This window comes from Equus przewalskii, chromosome 5 (assembly GCF_037783145.1).
Source record: "Equus przewalskii isolate Varuska chromosome 5, EquPr2, whole genome shotgun sequence".
In the NCBI taxonomy this organism is placed as follows: Eukaryota; Metazoa; Chordata; class Mammalia; order Perissodactyla; family Equidae; genus Equus; species Equus przewalskii.
In genome coordinates this window covers 35,312,521-35,332,074 of record NC_091835.1, presented here as the reverse complement: position 1 = coordinate 35,332,074, position 19,554 = coordinate 35,312,521, and the positions used below count along the sequence as shown (strand labels likewise).

The window sequence follows — 19,554 nt, the reverse complement described above, 5'->3', positions numbered from 1 at the left end:
CTTCCTGGCACTTCCTGACCTTTGTGCTTGTGGGTTGAGAGCCAGGGAGCAGAAATAGGAAAAAGGAACTCTCAGGAAGAATGCTGACATTTTCTTTCTTTCTTTCTTTCTTTCTTTTTCATGAGGAAGACTGGCCCTGAGCTAACATCTGTTGCCAATCTTCCTCTTTTCTCTTGAGGAAGATTGTCCCTGAGCTAACATCTGTACCAGTCTTCCTCTACTTTATGTGGGATGCAGCCACAGTGTGGCTTGACCAGTGGTGCTAGGTCCGCGCCCGAGATCTGAACCTGCAAACCCTGGGTCACTAAAGTGGAGCGCGTGAACTTACACCACACCACCAGGCCGGCCCCCTGACGTTTTATTTCCAGTCAGTTCTCCAGCTGAGCGCAGCCCCATTTACAATGGCCACCCCACTAGCCCTCGGACTAACATATGTCCAGAGGACGTGGTCAGACTCGGATTATTTCCTCCACCCCAAAAAATTATAAGTTGGAAGAGACTGATACTTGGTGGAAGACTAAGAATTATATAAAGGAGTGAAATCGTGAATACAGCCTGGAATGAGCAAGACCTAGCTCTACCACTTAGCTCTGACTGAGGAAGATTCTTAATCTTTCAATATCAGTTTCCTGCTTTATAAAATGGGCCTTTTTAGGCGCTGGTGGCAGTGGGGACATGGATTCCAACCTCAGAATTAGGAGAATTGACTTAGTACAGAGAAAGCGTTTGACACAGTGCATGGGACCGATTTCTCCCCAGCTACTCTGTGCCTGGCTTACTCCTTCAGTGCTCTCTGGTGAGCCTCATCCCCAGTTTCATCCTCAGGGCTCCTAAAATACTTCTAGACAACCTGGAAATCATCTTACTGGCCTCAAGTCAGCCTCCAGCCCTCCGTTCTCCCACCTACCAGCTATCATCTTTCACCCTTTTTATGTCTTAGCTTCACAGACAAGTAGAAACAGAAATGTTTTGGGCCACTCTGACCCAGCCCTGCTTGCAGTTTGGGAATTTTTCCCTCCTATGGTAACAAAGGGCCTCAGGTCCTCGTAACACCCTTTACACAATGACCCCTTCCTCTACCCAGCACCAAGTCATAGAAACAGATTACCCAGAGAATCAGGAGCTGATCCACAAGAACCCAGTAGTCTGGTCTCGCAGCCCCACGTATTCCAAATCCACTTAACTCCACGTATCTGTCCTGCCCTTATGCTCCCGGGCCTGGGCTTGGGTCATTCCAGGGGCTGAGGGAACAGCAAGTGTCAAGAATTCCTTCTCTCAGGCCATTCCAGTTAGGCTAGGGTTTAAAAAAAAAAAAAAAAAAAAAAACGGTAGCCTTTACCTCTCTCCCTTTGAGACATTACTGGGGTCGTCAGATAGGAGAGGTGGGAGCCAGGTGAGGCTGCGCTAGAAGGGGGAGATGAAGATAGGGACAGTTAGGCATAGGAGGTGCTGAGAGGTAAGAAGACGTGACTAAGGGCACAAGGAGAGAAGACCTTGTGCAGCTGGTTCCCCTAAGGAGCCTCTCAATTAGCCTCTGTGCCTGAGGAGAGCCTGCGCGGGAACTGGCATGGCTCGAGGGAAGAGCATTTGAGGGGCCTGCGATGCAGAAGGCTGGCAGAGCTGCTATAGAAGGTGAGCCTGAAGCCCCCTCTGCAGAGAGCGCTGACGGCTCTGAGCCTTCCCAGCCTCAACGTCTGGTCTTGAACAGTAATCTCTAGGGAGACAGGAGAAACAGGCAGTGCTTCCGCCTCTGGGCTCAGGCCCTCCCTACTCCGGACTGTCCCAGAGCTGAGATGAGCTGGGTTAGCATTCAGAGCGCCTTGGCCTTTCTCTGCCCTTCATGATTCTTTTCTTCTTCCCTGAAGACTGTATCTTTTGGATGGGAATAGGGTGCTGCCCCTAGTTTCTCTCAGAATCCATTCCATCCTTCCTCTGTTCTGTCATCGGCTATCTGGATAGCTCGCAGATGTCAGTGTTCTCCAGCCAGGAGGCCAACCAAGTGTCTGAGGGGTTTGAGGCTATAACATTTGGACACATGAAACTGGAGGATGGGAGAGAAGGGGGCATGGGGCATGAGTCTCTAAAAGAGGCAGCAGAAATACCTTGGGAAAGGTCAAGGTGACACTGAGGTGGGAGATGGTTTGATGAAAGTAAACAAAGCTAGGTTCTTATAAAACTACTGGTGAACTTAGATAAAGATATCCCGGGGGGCTGGTCCCATGGCCGAGTGGTTAAGTTCGCGTGCTCCGCTGCAGGCGGCCCAGTGTTTTGTTGGTTTGAATCCTGGGCGCGGACATGGCACTGCTCATCAAACCACGCTGAGGCAGCGTCCCACATGCCACAACTAGAAGGACCCACAACGAAGAATATACAACTATGTACCAGGAGGCTTTGGGGAGAAAAAGGAAAAAAATAAAATTAAAAAAAAAAGATATCCTGGATTTGGGGTAGGGGGAAATTCCCAATTCACAGGGAATGTGGCAGGGAAGGACAGAAGCTGATTCCCAATGCATATAGACCTTAATTTGAGCAAACCCAGTGTATGATATAAATAACAATTTTAGAGTTGAAAGAGACCTTAGAGATCACCTTCTCTGGATGTTCCCAAATGCAGCAGCAGGTCAGAATCACCATCCCAGACCTACTAAAGCAGAATCTCAAGGTTGGAGAGGATTCCGAGGCAGCTTAGCAACAATTCCAGGTAGCATGCAACCCCACGCCTGCTCTACCGCTTAAGAGACAGAGGGGACCTGTTGAACATCGTGCAGCTACCCAGCAGCACTGCAAGAGCAAGGACTCAAAATCCAGATCGGCATAAATGATACTGATGTGCTGTACAGAATGATTCACCATGGGGGTCCTTTCAATAGAAAGTTCCTTGGTGATTTAAAAAAAGTTTATAGTAAAATTTACCCAAGTAGTGCCCACTCTCACCACTCTTATTCAACATAGTACTGGAGGTGTTGGCCAGAGCAATTTGGCAGGAAAAAGAAAGAAAAGGAATCCAAATAGGCAACGAAGAAGTAAAACTCTTGCTGTTTGCAGACGACATGATCTTATATATAGAAAACCCCAAAGAATCCATAGGAAAACTATTAGAAACAATCAACAGCTACAGCAAAGTGGCAGGGTATAAAATCAACATACATAAATCAGTAGCATTTCTATATGCTAACAATGAACTAACAGAAAAAGATCTCAAGAACTCAATCCCATTCACGATCACAACAAAAAGAATAAAATACCTTGGAATAAATTTAACCAAGGAAGTGAAAGATCTATACAATGAAAACTACAAGACTTTCTTGAAAGAAATCGATGACAACATAAAGAGATGGAAAGACATTCCATGCATATGGATTTGAAGAATAAACAGTTAAAATGTCCATACTACCTAAAGCAATCTACAGATTCAACGCTATCCCAATTAGAATCCCAATGACGTTCTTTACAGAGATTGAACAAAGAATTCTAAAATTCATATGGGGCAACAAAAGACCCCGAATTGCTAAAGCAATCCTGAGAAAGAAGAACAAAGCTGGAGGCATCACAATCCCTGACTTCAAAGCATACTACAAAGCTACAGTAATCAAAACAGCATGGTACTGGTACAAAAACATATGCACAGATCAATGGAACAGAATTGAAAGCCCAGAAATAAAACCACACATCTATGGACAACTAATCTTCAACAAAGAAGCTGAGGGCCTACAATGGAGAAAAGAAGGTCTCTTCAACAAATGGTGCTGGGAAAACTGGACAGCCACATGCAAAAGATTGAAAATTGACCATTCTTTTTCACCATTCACAAAAGTAAATTCAAAATGGATCAAAGACCTAAAGATTAGGCCTGAAACAATAAGTCTTCTAGAAGAGAATATAGGCAGTACACTCTTTGACATCAGTTTCAAAAGAATCTTTTCAGACACCATAACCCCTCAGATGAGGGAAACAATAGAAAGAATAAACAAATGGGACTTCATCAGACTAAAGAGCTTCTTCAAGGCAAGGGAAAACAGGATTGAAACAAAAAAACAGCCCACTAATTGGGAAAAAGTATTTACAAGCTATTTATCCGACAAAGGATCAATCTCCATAATATATAAAGAACTCACACAGCTCAACAACAAAAAATCAAACAACCCAATCAAAAAATGGGCAGGGGACATGAACAGACATTTCTCCAAAGAAGATATATGGATGGCCAATAGACACATGAAAAGATGCTCATCATCACTAATTATCAGGGAAATGCAAATCAAAACTACACTAAGATATCACCTTACACCTGTTAGAATGGCAAAAATATCCAAAACCAAGAGTGACGAATGTTGGAGAGGCTGTGGAGAAAAAGGAACCCTCATACACTGTTGGTGGGAATGCAAACTGGTGCAGCCACTATGGAAAGCAGTATGGAGATTACTCAAAAAGTTAAAAATAGAAATACCTTATGACCCAGCCATCCCACTACTGGGTATCTATCCTAAGAACCTGAAATCAGCAATTCCAAAAGTCCCATGCACCCCTATGTTCATCGCAGCATTATTTACAATAGCCAAGTCATGGAACCAACCTAAGTGCCCAGCAACTGATGATTGGATAAAGAAGATATGGTATATATATACAATGGAATACTACTCAGCCATAAAAAGGGACAAAGTCGTCCCATTCACAACAACATGGATAGACCTTGAGGGCATTATGTTGAGTGAAATAAGCCAGACACAGAAAGACGAACTCTGTATGACTCCACTCACAGGTGGTAGTTAACATATAAACAAAGAGAACTGATCGGTGGTTACCAGGGGAAAGGGGGGTGGGGGGAGGGCACTAGGGGTGAAGTGGTGTACCTACAACATGACTAATAATAATGCACAACTGTAATTTCACAAGGTTGTTAACTATCATAATCTTAATAAAATAAATGAATAAATTAATTAATTTTAAAAAATTTACCCAAGTAACAGTATAGTGTTTAAAAATGATGGATGCCAGTAGCCCAGTATGTCTGTTTCTTTAAATCTTGTATTTTTTTAACATACAGTAAAATTGCTGTGTGTGTGTACTGTTCTATCATACACTTCTAACATACAGGTTTGTGTACGCACCACCACAATCAGGATCAAGAGACTTCCATCACCCCCAAAGCCCCTCCTGCTGCTGCTTTGTAGTCACACCTTCCCTCCAGTCCTAACCCTTGGCAACTACTGATTTGTTCTCCATTGCTATAGTTTTGCCATTTCTGGAATGTCATATAAAGAAATCACAGGGTATGTAACCTTTTGAGAGTGGCTCTTTCACTCAGCAATGCCTTTGAGACTCAGTCATGTTGTTGCATGTATTCATAGTTCATTCCTTTTATTGCTGAGTAGTACTCTCAGTGTGTTTATAGTTTATCTAGTCATCTGTCAAAGAACATTCCAGTTGTTTCCAGTTTTTGGCAATTATGAACAGAGCTGCTATACACATTCGTGATTTTGAGTGAACATGTTTTAATATTTTTAGGAATGAAATGGAGTGGGATTGCTAGGTCATATGATTAGTGTATATTCAACTTTATAAGAAAATGCCAAACTCTTTTCCGGGGTGGCTGCACCCCGCATTACCTCCAGCAATGCACAAGAGTTCCAGTTTCTTCACATCCTTGCAGCAGTTGTTACAGTCAGTTTTCATTTTATTTTACCCATTCTATTAGGTGTGTAGGTATTCTGTCCATTCTAACAGATATTTCATTGTGGTTTTAATTTGTATTTCCCTAATGACTAATGATGTTGAGCATCTTTTCATGTGCATACTCGCCATCATTACAACCTCTTTGATGAAGTGTCTAAGTATTTTGGCCATTTTTGAAAATTGGGTTATTTTCTTACTTGAGTTTTGAGAGTTCTCTATATATTCTGGTTAGAAGTACTTTGTTACATAGGGATTTGCAAATATTTTCTCCCCTCCTCTAGCTTGTCTTTTCCTCCTCCTCACATTGTCTTTTTCAAAGCAAGAGTTCTGAATTTTATGAAGTCCAGCTTTTTCTTTCATGAATCATTTTTTTGGTGTCATATCTAAGAACACTTTGCCTAACTCTGGATAACCAAGATTTTCTCCTGTTATCTTCTAAAAGTTTTCTAGTTGCACATTTTATATTTGCATTTCTCTTCTTTCTTGGGTGAGTTTTGGTAGTTTCTAGCTTTCAGGGAGTTGGTCCATTTCCACTAAGTTGCTGAATTTCTGTGTGTAGAATTGTTTGTAGCATCCCCTTGCTAACCTTTTCACGTCTGTGGGGGGTGGAGTGATAGCTCCTCTTTTATTCCTGATAATTGGTAATTTGTGTCTTCTCTCTCTTTCTTTATGATCAGTTTGGCTAGAGGTTTATCAATTTTATTGATTGTTTCAAAGAATCGGGTTTTGGTTTCATTTTTTTTTTTCTATTTTTCTGTTTTCAGTTTCATTAGTTTCCACTCTATTTTCCTTCTGTTTGCTTTGTGTTTATTTTTGCTCTTCTTTAACTACCTTCTCAAGTAGAAGTGTAGATTGTTGACTTGAGACCTTTCTTCTTATCTAATGTAAGCATTTGATGCTATAATTTTTCCTCTAATCACTGTTTTAGCTGCATCTTACATATTTTGATATTTTGTATTTTCCTCTTTATCAAGTTCACAATATTTTCTAATTTTTTCTTGGGTCCTCCTCTTTGGACCATGGGTTATTTACAGGTGTGTTGTTTAGTTTCTAAGTGTTTGGAGATTTTCCTGTTATCTTTCTGTTATTGATTTCTAGTTTTAACTCAATTATGGTCAGAAAACATACTTTGTATGACTTCAATTATTTTACATTTGTTGAGGCTTATGACCCAGGACATAGTCTATCTTGGTAAATGCTCCATGTACACTTGAAAAAAAAGTCTATTCTGCTGTGTTGGGAGAGTGTTCTATAAATTTCAGTCAGATCCTGTTGGTTGATGGCATCATTCAATTCTTCTATATATTCACTGTTTTCTGTTTACTTGCCCTATTGATTATTGCGAGAGGAGCTTTGACATTTTCAACTATAATTGTGGATCTGTCCACTTTTCCCTTGAGGTCTATGAGTTTTTGCTTCATGTATTTTGAAGCTCTGTAGTTAGATGCAGAGACATTTAGAAAACTGAACTTTTTATCATTTTGTAATGTTCTTCTTTATTCCTGATAATCTTCTTTGCTCTGAAGTCAATTTGTCTGATATTACTATAGGTACTTCAGCTTTTTTTTTTTTTAAGATTTTATTTCCCCTTTTTCTCCCCAAAACCCACCGGTACATAGTTGTGTATTTTTAGTTGTGAGTCCTTCTAGTTGTGGCACGTGGGACACCGCCTCAGCATGGCTTGATGAGCAGTGCCATGTCCACACCCAGGATCTGAACCAGTGAAACCCTGGGCTACTGAAGTGGAGCAGTGGAGCGCTCGAACTTAACCACTCAGCCACACGGCTGGCCCTCAGCTTTCTTTTGATTAGTGTTTGCAGGCTATATCTTTCCCCATCCTTTTACTTTTAACCCACTTATGTCATTCACAGTTAAAAATGGTTTTTCTTGAAGGCAGCATATAGTTGAGTCTTGGTTTTGTTTTTTTAAAAATCCATTTTGATAGTTTGTCTTTTAATTGGTGTATTTATGCTACTTATATATTTAATATAATTATTAATGTTTGGATTTATTTCTATCATTTTATTATGTGTTTCTGGTTAGTTTATAATTCCACTATCTCCACTTTCCAGCCTTCCTTCAGTTTATTTGGATATTATTTAGTATTCCACTTTATCTACTGATTTTTTTTTCACTAAATTTCTTTTTCTTTTTTTTACTGGTTGCCCTAGGGCACGATTAGCAATCTTTTTCTGTAAAGAGCTAGATAATAAATATATTAAGCTTTGTAGGCCACATAATGTCTGTTGAAACACTCAATTCTTACGCTGTAGCATGAAAGCAGCCACAAACGATATGTAAATGAACGAGGTGTCTTTATGTCCCAGTAATATTTTATTTACAAAAACAGGTAAATAAGTCCAAGTGGGCTGGATTGGCCCTGTAGAATATGGGTTACTAACCCCTGCTCTAGGGATTATACAATACATGCTCTTCATAGTCCACTTAGAATTTGCATTTCACCACTTCAAGTTCAATGTAGAAATTTACTACTACGTAGATCCCTTTCCTTTCTCTCCTTGATGTTGTAGCTGTCATGTGTATTACATCCACAAATACTGAAAACTCCATCAGTTTTATAATTCTTACTTTCATTATAAAACATTTTAAAGAATTTAAGAGGAGCACAATCTATATTTACCATTTCTGTTGCTCTTCCTGCATTTTTTTTTTTTTTTTTTTTTTGCTTTTCTCCTCCCCAAATCCCCCAAGTACATAGACGTATATTTCAGTTGTGGGTTCTTCTAGTTGTGGCATGTGGGATGTCACCTCAATGTGGCCTGATGAGAGGTGCCATGTCTACACCCAGGATCCGAACTGGTGAAACCCTGGGCCGCTGAAGCAGAGCATCTGAACTTAACCCCTCGGCCACGGGGCCGGCCCATCTTCCTTCATTCTTGATGTCCCAATTTTCCCCTGTTCTCATGTCTCTTCTGTCTGAAGAACTGACTTTAGCATTTCTTCTAGAGCAGACTCTAGATTTCTTCTAGAGCAGATCTGCTGGTGACAAATCTCCATACTTTTCCTTCACCTAAGAATGTCTTTATTTCACATTCATCCCTGAGTGATATTTTCATTGGATATAGAATTTTGAGTTTACTGTTTTCTTTCAGCACTTTGTTGTTCCAGTTCCTTCTGGCTTCCATAGTTTCCGATGAGAAATCTGCAGTCATTTGAGTCATTTTTCCTCTACATGAGATGCATTGTTATTCTCTGGATGCTCTTAGGATATTTTTCTTTGTCTTTAATTTTCAGCAATTTGATTATGATGTGTCTGGTCACAGATTTCTTTGAGTATATCCCGTTTGCTGTTCACCAAGCTTCTTGAATATTTATGTTTGTCTTTTGCCAAATTTGGGACATTTTGCCATAATTTCTTCTAATAATTTTTCTCCTCACCTTCTGGGACTCTGTTGACATGAATGTTAGAACTTTTGGTATTGTCTCACAGGTTCCTGAGGCTCTGGTCTTTTTATTATTATTTTTAATCTTTTTTGCCTGTTTAGATTGCATAATTTATACTGATCTATCTTCAAAACTCACTCTTTCCTCTGTCATCTCCATTCTGCTATTAAATTTATCCAGTAAATACTTTATTTTGGCTATTCCTATTTTTCAGTTCTAAAATTTCCATTTGGTTATTTCTATCTTCTATTTCTTTGCTGCAACTACCTATCTCTCCATTTGTTTCAAGAGTGCTCTCATCCTTCTTCCAGTGTGGTTATACGAACTGCTCTGAAGCCTGTGCTTTAAATTCCAACATCTCTGTCATCTCGGGGTTTGTTGTCTTTTCCCTGAAGATTTCCCTGTATACTGAGTAATTTTAGATTGTATCCTGAATATTTTGAATATTATTTTGAGACCCTGGGTCTTGTTAAAACCCTAAACAGAATATTTTTAATTTCAGAAGGCAATTGACCAAGTCAGGTTTGAGCAACAACCTGCCTTCTTTGAATTGTGGTTCCTATGTCAGTTTCATTTTCAGTTTGTGGTGCTATTTGGATCAGTCCTGTATGTATGCTACCCAGTGGGCAGTCAGACCTGGACAGTGATCCAACCTGGAGCTCAGTTCACAAACCTGTGGTAAGCCGTTTAGGGTCAGATCTATGCTTGTGCAGGTCAGAGGTGAGCCCATGAGTTCACCCACAACTCTCTGGGACTGTTCTCTTGATTTCCGTTCTCTCTGCAATCTCCCTGATACTTTCTAGTTCTCTGGGGCTTCCCTTCCCAATCCTCTGGCCAAAAAGTTGGGGTTTCGGTTTCTCTACTCTGCTGGGCATTTCCTACTATGTATCTGGGCCAAGCATAAGAGAACAGAGAAAGAAAAAAGCAGAGAGTATTTGCCTCACACTCTTAGGACCACAGCTCCTGTGGTGAGAGAGAAGGGTTCTCCTCCCTCAGAGTTTTAAGTGCCTGCCCACCCACTGTTCCTGTCATTGTGCTGCTGTAGCTACCACCACCATGGTATTGCCTGGGTTTGGACGTAGAAGAGAGGAGAAAGAAAAACAATAGGGAGTCCGCTGCTGTGTGACCCTTAGGAGTCCCTTTCCTGCTCCTCAGACCTGCAACAGAGGGCACCAAGAGGAGTTCTTTCAGTTCACACTTGATGCACACTCCTAGGTTTGGGGCTGCCTTCGAGTCCATTCTGGGCAATACTGGAGGGGGAAAGACGGTAAAGTTCCCCTGGCTTAGCGGAACTTTGAATTCTGGTTTCTTTCTGTCGGCTACCATTTACTTGTCTGAGATCTGACAGCCACTCCATGCACTCTGTTCAGGAACAAGGGAGAGACAAGGGCTGGCATCGGGTGCCTACTCCACTTATAATCTGTGTGACCCTGACTAAGTTACATAACATACATACCATAACACCTGTACCTTTTCTTTTTTTTTTTTTTTTTGAGGAAGATTAGCCCTGAGCCAACATCTGCTGCCAATCCTCCTCTTTTTGCTGAGGAAGACTGGCCCTGAGCTAACATCCGTGCCCATCTTCTTCTACTTTATGTGTGGGACGCCTACCACAGCATGGCTTGCCAAGTGGTGCCATGTCTGCACCTGGGATCCAAACTGGTGAACCCTGGGCTGCTGAAGCAGAATGTGCGCACTTAATGGCTGCACCACTGGGCCAGCCCCCTTTTGTCATCTTTAGAAGAGGATAATACTGGTATCAATCTCAGAAGGTTGTTTTGTGGATTCAATGAGTTTATATACATAAAGCATTGAGATGGCAAGCACCTAATATATATTATCTTTTATTATTATTACCATTACTGTAGAAAGACTGGAAAATCGAGCTAGGCAAAAAGACAAAAATCACGCAAAACTCCAATGCCCAGAACTATAACATAGACATTATGGTTTACATTATTTCAGATTCCTCAGTCAAGATATATTTACCAATTGACTGAATGGACGAATGAACAATAAGTCAAAGAACAGGATTGTATTCCCTGCCCCATCTCCCAAATTAAGCATTTCATATTAGGGGAGAGGCAGTAGGTTACAGGGTGAAACTTTGCTGCCTCCAGGCCTTCAGCCTATTATTACTTCCTCTCCAAATGCTCATCCTCCCTCTCCTTTATGGGCTAATTGCTACTTCCGCTCCTAGTTTCAGTTTAATGGTCACATCCTTGGAGAAGGCTTTCCTAACCCAATGCGAGATGTAGATCCCCGTTAAATGCTTTTATATCACCATATATTTCTTAGCACTTATCACAGTTCTAATCATAGAACCATGTACTTAAGAACCTCAAAGGACAGGAACAGTCCTCTCTCTTGTCCTGTACTCAAAGTTTCACCTTTGCTCATCCTTCTCTCCCAGATGGTGACCCTCGGCCTCCCTACCTGTCCTCCAAGACCTGGCAGTAGCAGCTTTTCCAGCTGACCCGTTAGCACTAATCAGGGCAAGTCTGCTTATATAAATGGTACTTCATGGCTCAAAGCTGAGTCGACGAGGGCAGTGAAGGCACATTTCCAGTCCACCTCCCAGAGACTCTAATTCAACAGAAATTGGGGTGGGAGGGGGGCCCAGAAATATGTATTTTCAAAAGCTCCCCTGATGATTCTGATGCTGGTGGCCCACAGAAACATTGCCTGTGGTAGGAAACTTATGACATGGCTTCTACTCCCTTCTGAGGCACTAGGCCGGAACTGGTGGCTGGTAAAACTGATGGGATGTCTCTTGTGTGACTAGGTTACAAGATTATGATTCCGCCTTGCTGATGTGGTCTCTCTGCCTCTTGCTCTGATGGAGAGGACTACCTGGGTGGCCTCTGACCAACAATCAGCCAGGAAATGAGACTGTCAGTGCAGCCAACTATAAGGTAGAGAATCCTGCTGACAATCAAGTGTGCTTGGAAACAAGTATTTCCCGTTGGAACCTTGAGATGATATGGCCCTAGCTAACACTTTTATTGTAGCCTTGTGAGAGACCCTGAAGCAGAAAACTCAGCTTAGTTGTGCCCAGATTCCTGAACCAAACTGTGATAATAACTATGTTGTTGTAAGCCGCTAAATTTTAGGGTAATTTGTTACACAGCAATTGACAACTAGTACACTGCCTAGACTTGCCCCTCTAAACTCCCTTCTATCCATCCGTGTTGGAAGATGCACCTAAGGGGAGAATTTCTAATCTCTCTTTAACAGGATTTCACAACATACTGACTGGAGACATTGTCTCTGCTCTTGTGCATAAAGATGTGCACCACTCCGACTGCTGTTTTGAGCTTCAGAGACTTTGGCTTAATCTTTCAAGTATCTGTTTCAGGTGCATGAATTCTCATGAAGGCAACTTCTTTTCCTCCTCCTCTCACCATAGTGGTTCAGCCCTAAGATCACCTAAGACTGCTGTACGGTAGAGATCTGCGTGTAAGACAGTGCAGGTGGTGGTAAGATTCTTGTCTGGGAAGATTTTCCTGGTGCCATGGGCTTGGTTATACATAGAATCCCTAAATCCTAAACCAAATTTCATGGTCAAAACTAAGCCTACAAATAATGTACTCCCCCTTTGCCAAGAGCCCTGCCTTTGTAAAATAAAGACAAATTATATTTGCATGTCTTTGGAGCTGTGAATGGCCCCCCTCCCTCTTTGGGTGTTAAGCCAGCCAGTCCCAGCCCAGCCTACAGTAGACTTTAGAGCCAGCCACTGAAGGCTGGAACTAGAGAGGTCGGGGAAGTTATGGAGCCATTAGCTGGAAGCAGCTTACAGGGAAACAAGATACTAAGTTCAACAGAAAAACTGGGACATGGGCAGAGGAGGGGGAGACAGATTCAAGGCACCATGAATGAGCAACTTCTACACACTGGAAGGTATGGGAGGAAGGAGTTTATTTCAGAGGTAGAGACTGAGAACCAAGATGCAACAGGCTCAACAAGCTTGTCTAGGGCAAAGCTAAAAAGAGAAGCCAAGAGTGTCAACTCTTGAAACAGGGCTCATTGGACTGGTCCCATTAAGGCTCCAGTGCCTCAATAGGCTCATCCAGCCCACTTTTAATCAAAAACTCCCCCACTTTCTAGTTCTATGACTGATAGCCTTAGGACCAGTAAAGAATGGTCTGTCCTAATGTCCACCTAGAGAACAGCGCACGCTCTGGAGGGCAGCTCAGTCAACACTGGGACCCTCAGGAGGCAACCACTTCACATGCAAGCAGGGGTCAACTGTCCCTTACATTAGAGCTTCCCAACTCCAGGGACGCTAGGCCAAGGAGACCAATCCTCCGGCACACCACTCGGGAAGCTCTGCCTTGGACAGAGAACAGTGGCCCGACTGCTACTTCTTGCTGCAGATCTCAGAGTTCTGCGTGATTCTGATGCAAAAACTGAAGTTTATCGTCAACTCTTTCCCTTACGATTCTATAAGGTGGAATGAAACAGGCTGAACTCAAGCTCCTCCGGAGCAGGGACAGTGACCGCCATTTTGCATCCCCAGCACCTATCACACGTTGGTGCTCAGTAAGTATCCACAGCTTCTGAATGATGCTGAGATACTGAGAAACTTGTCCAAAGTCACAGAGCCCAGCATCTAGGTCTCCTGGCCTCTAGGCCAGGATTCAGCACATCTTCTCTGGTTCTCTTCTTTTTCCAGCACTTTGCTTTAGAGTGGAATGGGAATGAGCCTTCTTCCCATCCACAGATATCAAAGACAGAAGATACCTAGAGTTCAGGGCATGTTTGTAGATAGACTTCTCATAGATTTATTTCTGTGTCATCTTGTATATAGATATATGTATATATACTTTTTTTTTTTTTTAATACAATCTATATCCCCTTCCCTTCCCCACCAAACTCACTAAAGGAAGTATAAATCCTTCCAGGATTGCCATCAGGCTTTCCAAGATAGCCAGGGCCAAGAAAGAACCATCTCTCAACGTCTCAAGAAACAGCTAGCCTTCTGAGGCTCTGGGGTCATTGAAGCAGCAGCATTCCCAGGATCCAAGGGGAAGAGAGAGGAAAGGAAACAACTGTAGTGTGACAGGATTCTAGGATGAAAGTGTCCAGTGACTCCTAGAATGGCCGACTGGCTCCTGGAACTCTGAGGGTGGGAATAAAGGTGGGAGCCCTCCGGCTCTGCAGATGCTGCCCAAATAGTCTGGGGCTTGGGAGTAGAACTGGGGACCAGGCATGCAGGGATGGGGTGGTGGGAGAAGGAACACGTGTGTGTTATGCTGGAGAAGGAGCAGCCCCACCTTCTGAATGACATGTAATAAACAGGGATAGATGCTGGCTCGGAAAGAAACAGGGAAGAGAGCATGGCAGGGAGGGGGACAATGGACACGTAAAAAAGTCACATAAAACAAAAAGTACCAACAAAAACACACTTGTACTTGCCTCCTCCCTAGAGAAGGTGTGATCTATGCTTGGGGGTGGGGAAGAGGAGAAGGAAGGTGAAGGGTCATGAACCTAGGATTATCAGCTGGCCAGGGGCACAGGAAGGCTCTCTGAGGACTCCTAAAGGGCAGGCAGGCAGCTGGGAAGCACATCCCCAGGAAAGAGACGACAGTCCCTTCAGTTCGACTTGGACCAAATCTTGGCGCTCCCTCGGAGCCTGGCAAGGGGAAGAGAGAGGGAGAGGCTGCAGGGAATCCCCTGACCCCTGAAGCCTGCCCCCTTCCCTACCCCCTTGCAAATGACTAAAGGGAATGATGGCAGCTGGGTTTCTGAAGTAAAACCAGGGCACTCCAGAAGCGAGCAGCTCTTGCCACACTGGCTCACCCCTTGCCCTTTGAGGCTTTCTTGCTGGGCTGGCGCTGGTTAGTGCCAGGAGCTGGTTCCCTCAGCTCAGTCAGGTGTTGCTCAGGGTCCTGAGACGTGGCTGCGGCTGCTGCTGCTGTTGTAACTTTAATGGTTTTTTTAAGGTTGGCGACCTACCAAGATGAAAGGAATAGGGGATAATGAGGAAGGTTCCAGAACCTGACAGTCCCTGCCCACCTTGTCTGTCTGCTGCAGCCACTGTCCAACTGGACAACTGGCCCAGGGTGGAGGAGCTTGGGTCCATGCTGCCCCCTTGCCTCCTCACCTCACTCTCAATCTGCTGCTTCAGGCCCAGTTGCTGCTCCTTGTGCTGGTTGGCACGGCTCACCTGTTCCTCAATGCCTGACAGCACTACCTCACAGCCCACACACCTGTGGGAATCAGGAGAGAGAAGTGTCAGCGGAAGAGGGCTGTGATCACAGGCTCATGAAAAATAGAATCAGAAAGAACCCTGGGCTGGCCCGGTGGTGCAGTGGTTGGGTGTGCACGTTCCACTTTGGGAGCCCGGGGTTCACTGGTTCGGATCCCGGGTGCGGACATGGCACCACGTGGCAAGCCATGCTGTGGCAGGCGTCCCACATATAAGTAGAGGAAGACGGGCATGGATGTTAGCTCAGGGCCAGTCTTCCTCAGCAAAAAGAGGAGGATTGGCAGCAGTTAGCTCAGGGCTAATCTTCCTCAAAAAAAAAAAAAAAGGAAAGAACCCTAGATCCTGGCAGCCAAACCCTTGTCTGAATTAGGAACCCTCACCAGGGCACCTGGAAACCACCTGCAACAATATCCTCAGGACCTGGAAGGACACTCAGGTAGGATGAAAGAGGTATAAGGAAGTGCCTGGAGTGATGTGCAAGATGGCAGTAGGAACTAAAAACAAAATGGGGTAGGAGATACTTAAGAGAAAAAAAAGAAGGTGTATTAATGAACTAAAGTTAGCCAAGAACACAAAGAGAAGAAGTGGAAAAGGCCCACAGCCTATGACAGCGCTAGTTACAGACCCAGGGGTTGACAGCTGACCGACCTCCCAGTGAGGATCCTCTGAAGAGTACCATTCCCCTTTTCCTCCTCCAGTTACTATACCAAGGGCACCAAGTCCTGCCTCTTACCCCGCAGGCCCTCCTCCACTCCTTTCCTCAGAAGCAGTTGGAGGAATGAGCTCATTTCCCTTCACCCTCTTGGATTCCACCTCTGCAGTGCAGCCCAGCCCTCTCCCACTCAAAGCGCCTCTCCCTTTCTTGGGGTGAGAAGAGAAGGGACAATGCCAGGACACAGTTCTCACCACTCTTGCAGGGTTCGGGCAATGGCACTGAGGTCCTGGCGCTGGATGTCCCGCCCAATGCTGTAGTCAACCTCCAGCCGCTGATTGCGCTGGTCCAGGGAACCGCGAAGCACATCGGCGTACACGGCCTCAATGACAAGGTCTTCCAGCTGCCGCACGTTACGCAGGGCAAGGGCCTCCAGCAACACTGCATATGGGATACACTGGAGCCCAGGGATGTTGGGCTGGCGTTTGTGAGGTTCCGCAGCAGAGAGGGCCTTCCAAGATTCTGCTTCCCTCCTTTCCCCCTGCCTGGGCTCACCTGCCTGCCCTCCACTCCTACTCCTAAATCCTTTTCTCTAAAAGGCTGGTTCTAAGGCAAAATAAATAAAAGTATTCCCACCTGAAAAATAACATCATGAGAAGGACAATCTTAACAAAATATAAGATTTATGCTCCCCTACCACGCCTACCTCCCACACCACAGAGGAATAAAGTGACATGTGCCTGAGTGTCAATCCACTGGCCACAGCTCAGGATAGCACACAGACCTTGGGCAAGATCACCTTAATAAAATGTGTGGGTGACCTTGGTTCAGCCTTGGTCAACCACGGTTGCACACCTTGACATAAGGTGTGGGAGGTCTGGAGTTACTCTGTTTACCACTTCTCCTCAGCCTCCTTGCAGAGAGGCATCTCACGATAAAGAGCCTGAGCTAAGCAAATCCTGACAATGACAGGAGAGTCAAGTAACAACTGGGAGAGCACAGATGGGAGGGAGTGGGATAGTGAACAAAATACTGAACCTAACAGGAAATACAGAGAGACTTCTGGGTTATGTTTCTTATTCCAGCAAACAGAAGCCTAGCGCTTCACCAGGAGAGACAGCCTCGTTGCCAGCTCTGCACACTGAGACTGCTGACTTTATACAGTGGGCAGGAGGGTGACTGTTGAACGCCACAGCCAACAGCATCCTAGCTGCCATTCTGACCCAAAACACAAAAGATGTTTTACCTAGAACTTAAGTTGACTGAAAAATAAAAACAAAACAGAAAACTAAGAGAACACTATTCAGCCTAAAAGGCTGCAGGTAATGGAGTTGAGATACCGACCTTAGACGCACTTCTCCTCGGGGGAAGGCGGGAAGAAGCAACAGTGTGGTTGAAGGCTGGCTGAGTGCAAATGGGCCCTTATGAAGGGACACACAGAAGGGTGCTCTTTGGCCCAGGACCAGGGCTGTCACTCACCTTGACTTTGGCAGCCAGGGTGACGACTGATAGGTGTCGAAGCTTATTCTTCTGAGCCTCTGTGAGTGGGGGAAGGTTCCGGGCTTCAGCTGGGAAAAAGGACAAAGTGGAGGAAATCCTGATTTCGCCTTGTGGGAAGCCCTAGCCTCCTTCCCCTGCTCTTTTGTTGTTGTTGTTGTTATTGCATTTTCCATGCCAATTCACATGGTGACCCTGACCCTGTGAACCTAGGGGATCTAACTAAGGTATGCCAGGAATTTCTTCTAAGGCCCTCCAGAAATTGCCCTTCTCCCACCTCCACGACTCCAGAGCTGCAGCCTCTCTGGTTACCTAAGTAGTCAGCATATGTCCCATAAGCAAACACCGTGAGCAGCCGGAATGTGGACGCGAAGTCACTCTCAGCCAGCTGCAAGAATATGAGGAAAGAGAAGAGGTGACAGGAAGGACCTCTCTCTCCACCCTCCCAGCCTTAATCTGGTTTGAACTCCACTTTCTGGCCTCATCTTTCTCCTCCAACATTAGCTCTCCCAGCTCACCAAAAGGAACTCTCTGCCTCTCTGATCACTTCCCCATAAGCAGGCCTCATTTCCCCCTCCAGGCCTTTGCTTACACTATTCCCCCAAACCACAATGCCCTCTTCCTCCACATGCCTGCAATTCCTACCCTAAATTCAGAGTTGAAAACGTTCAGTGTTCAGTGTCTAATGTACACACACGGCAGACATTACAAACTGTGTTGTTTGGTCCTTAGAGTGTGTCTAATAGTTCTGAATTTGAATACCTTTAGACAGTTTGCTGTACTCCCCAATTCACCAAAGACTCCTGCTTCAGCCTCACTCATCTCTGACAGCTGCATGGCCTAGGCGGGCACTGGAATTTGTGGCCTCTGTTTCAGACCCCCCTCACCCAGAAGGCTTTCATCACCTGGGCCAGCCCACCCAGATCTCCTCTCCTCCTAACACTCATCACTCATTCTGGCATTTCATCAATCAAACTGTGCCTAAGGTTGTCACCTAAGAATATCTTTCTTTTCAACAAGATTACAGACCCAGGCTCTGGTATCCCACTAAGCAGAGCTATGCATGTAGTTGGTTCTCTCAACAAACACTTGCTGGTGTCATACATCTTAACGACCCATCCACTCCGAACTTTAAACTCTTAACACTGCTACTTCTGTGTAAACAGTTCTCTCTGCTGTGTTTCTAGCCACATGTGTTTGGGAAAAAGACACCTCCTACGTTTTTTAACTTAAGTGTGTCAGCTACCTTGCAAAAGGGGGAGAAGAGGGCATGCCAATTTCACGATTGTTCCTGCCACCTGTACCAGACTTTACACTTTCCCATAATCTCACCTGATTCCTACAATAACAGTGAGAGGCAGTATCAGCTCCATTTTTAAAAGAGAAAACGGAGGCCCTAAAATATATGTGTCCCGATCAAGGTGACATGCTTATTAAGAGGTGTTACACTGGTGGAGACAGGCTGGAATCAGGTTTCCTATTCTAAATCATACGCTTTTTTGCTTAAAAATGAAAAATACTGGGTTTTTACAGCTCATTCGTCCCCAAGGGGAAAGCAGGTTTACTTGCATAGTTACTTTTGCAAGCTGCCAGTTAATCATCAACATATTCTTGTTCAACTGAATGGTTATGGGGTTACAAAATGTGCCCTGCCCACCCATTCTCAAATTGAAACTTTAGCCCCAAGCCTCCCTGTGGGCTATTCAGGCCAGGAACCCACCTCTCTAACATTAGGCATATCCAGCAGTTCCCCAAACACGTAGACACCAGGGGCCTCCAGCACCTGGTGGATGAGTGTGGCCAGCGCTGCCCCCTTGGCCGACTTGGCCAGGAGCAGAAATTGCTCCTGGTTCTGCCCTGTCACCTTCACCTCGGCACTCATGGCTGCACTGAGGTGGGGGGACCTGGGCTCAGGATGTCTGGAGCTGCAAGGAAAGAGTATGTGAAGCTGCAGGTCCCTGAACACTGGGAGGATGGGAAGCACAAGAGCTAGGGAGTGGACTACAAAGGCACTGAGTTACTTCTCCAGTGAGGAGACAGAGATGGAGCTGTCTAAAACTCGGATCAAGGAATCCTAAAACTGGCCCCTTTGACGCAAGTCTGGCTGAAACAGGGT

At 44.5% G+C, this 19,554-nt stretch overlaps 1 protein-coding gene across 4 annotated transcripts in view; it reads right to left on the bottom strand.

Moving 5' to 3' along the window:
- Nucleotides 1-12,979: 12,979 nt before the first annotated feature.
- The window catches only part of COPS7A (COP9 signalosome subunit 7A), a 23,636-nt gene continuing 17,061 nt past the window's right edge, over nt 12,980-19,554 (bottom strand). For 3 of the 4 annotated variants that reach the window (XM_070619014.1, XM_008513967.2, XM_070619013.1), the window contains exons 3-9: nt 19,159-19,363; nt 17,751-17,826; nt 17,421-17,509; nt 16,196-16,398; nt 15,185-15,290; nt 14,881-15,032; nt 12,980-14,713 (exon numbers count right to left, since the gene is read on the bottom strand). In XM_070619014.1, coding sequence (XP_070475115.1) covers nt 14,674-14,713; nt 14,881-15,032; nt 15,185-15,290; nt 16,196-16,398; nt 17,421-17,509; nt 17,751-17,826; nt 19,159-19,320 — 828 coding nt within the window. In that variant the 5' untranslated portion in view covers nt 19,321-19,363 and the 3' untranslated portion in view covers nt 12,980-14,673. The remainder of the gene's footprint in view (nt 14,714-14,880; nt 15,033-15,184; nt 15,291-16,195; nt 16,399-17,420; nt 17,510-17,750; nt 17,827-19,158; nt 19,364-19,554) is intronic. The other variant, XM_008513966.2, reaches the window with a different exon arrangement.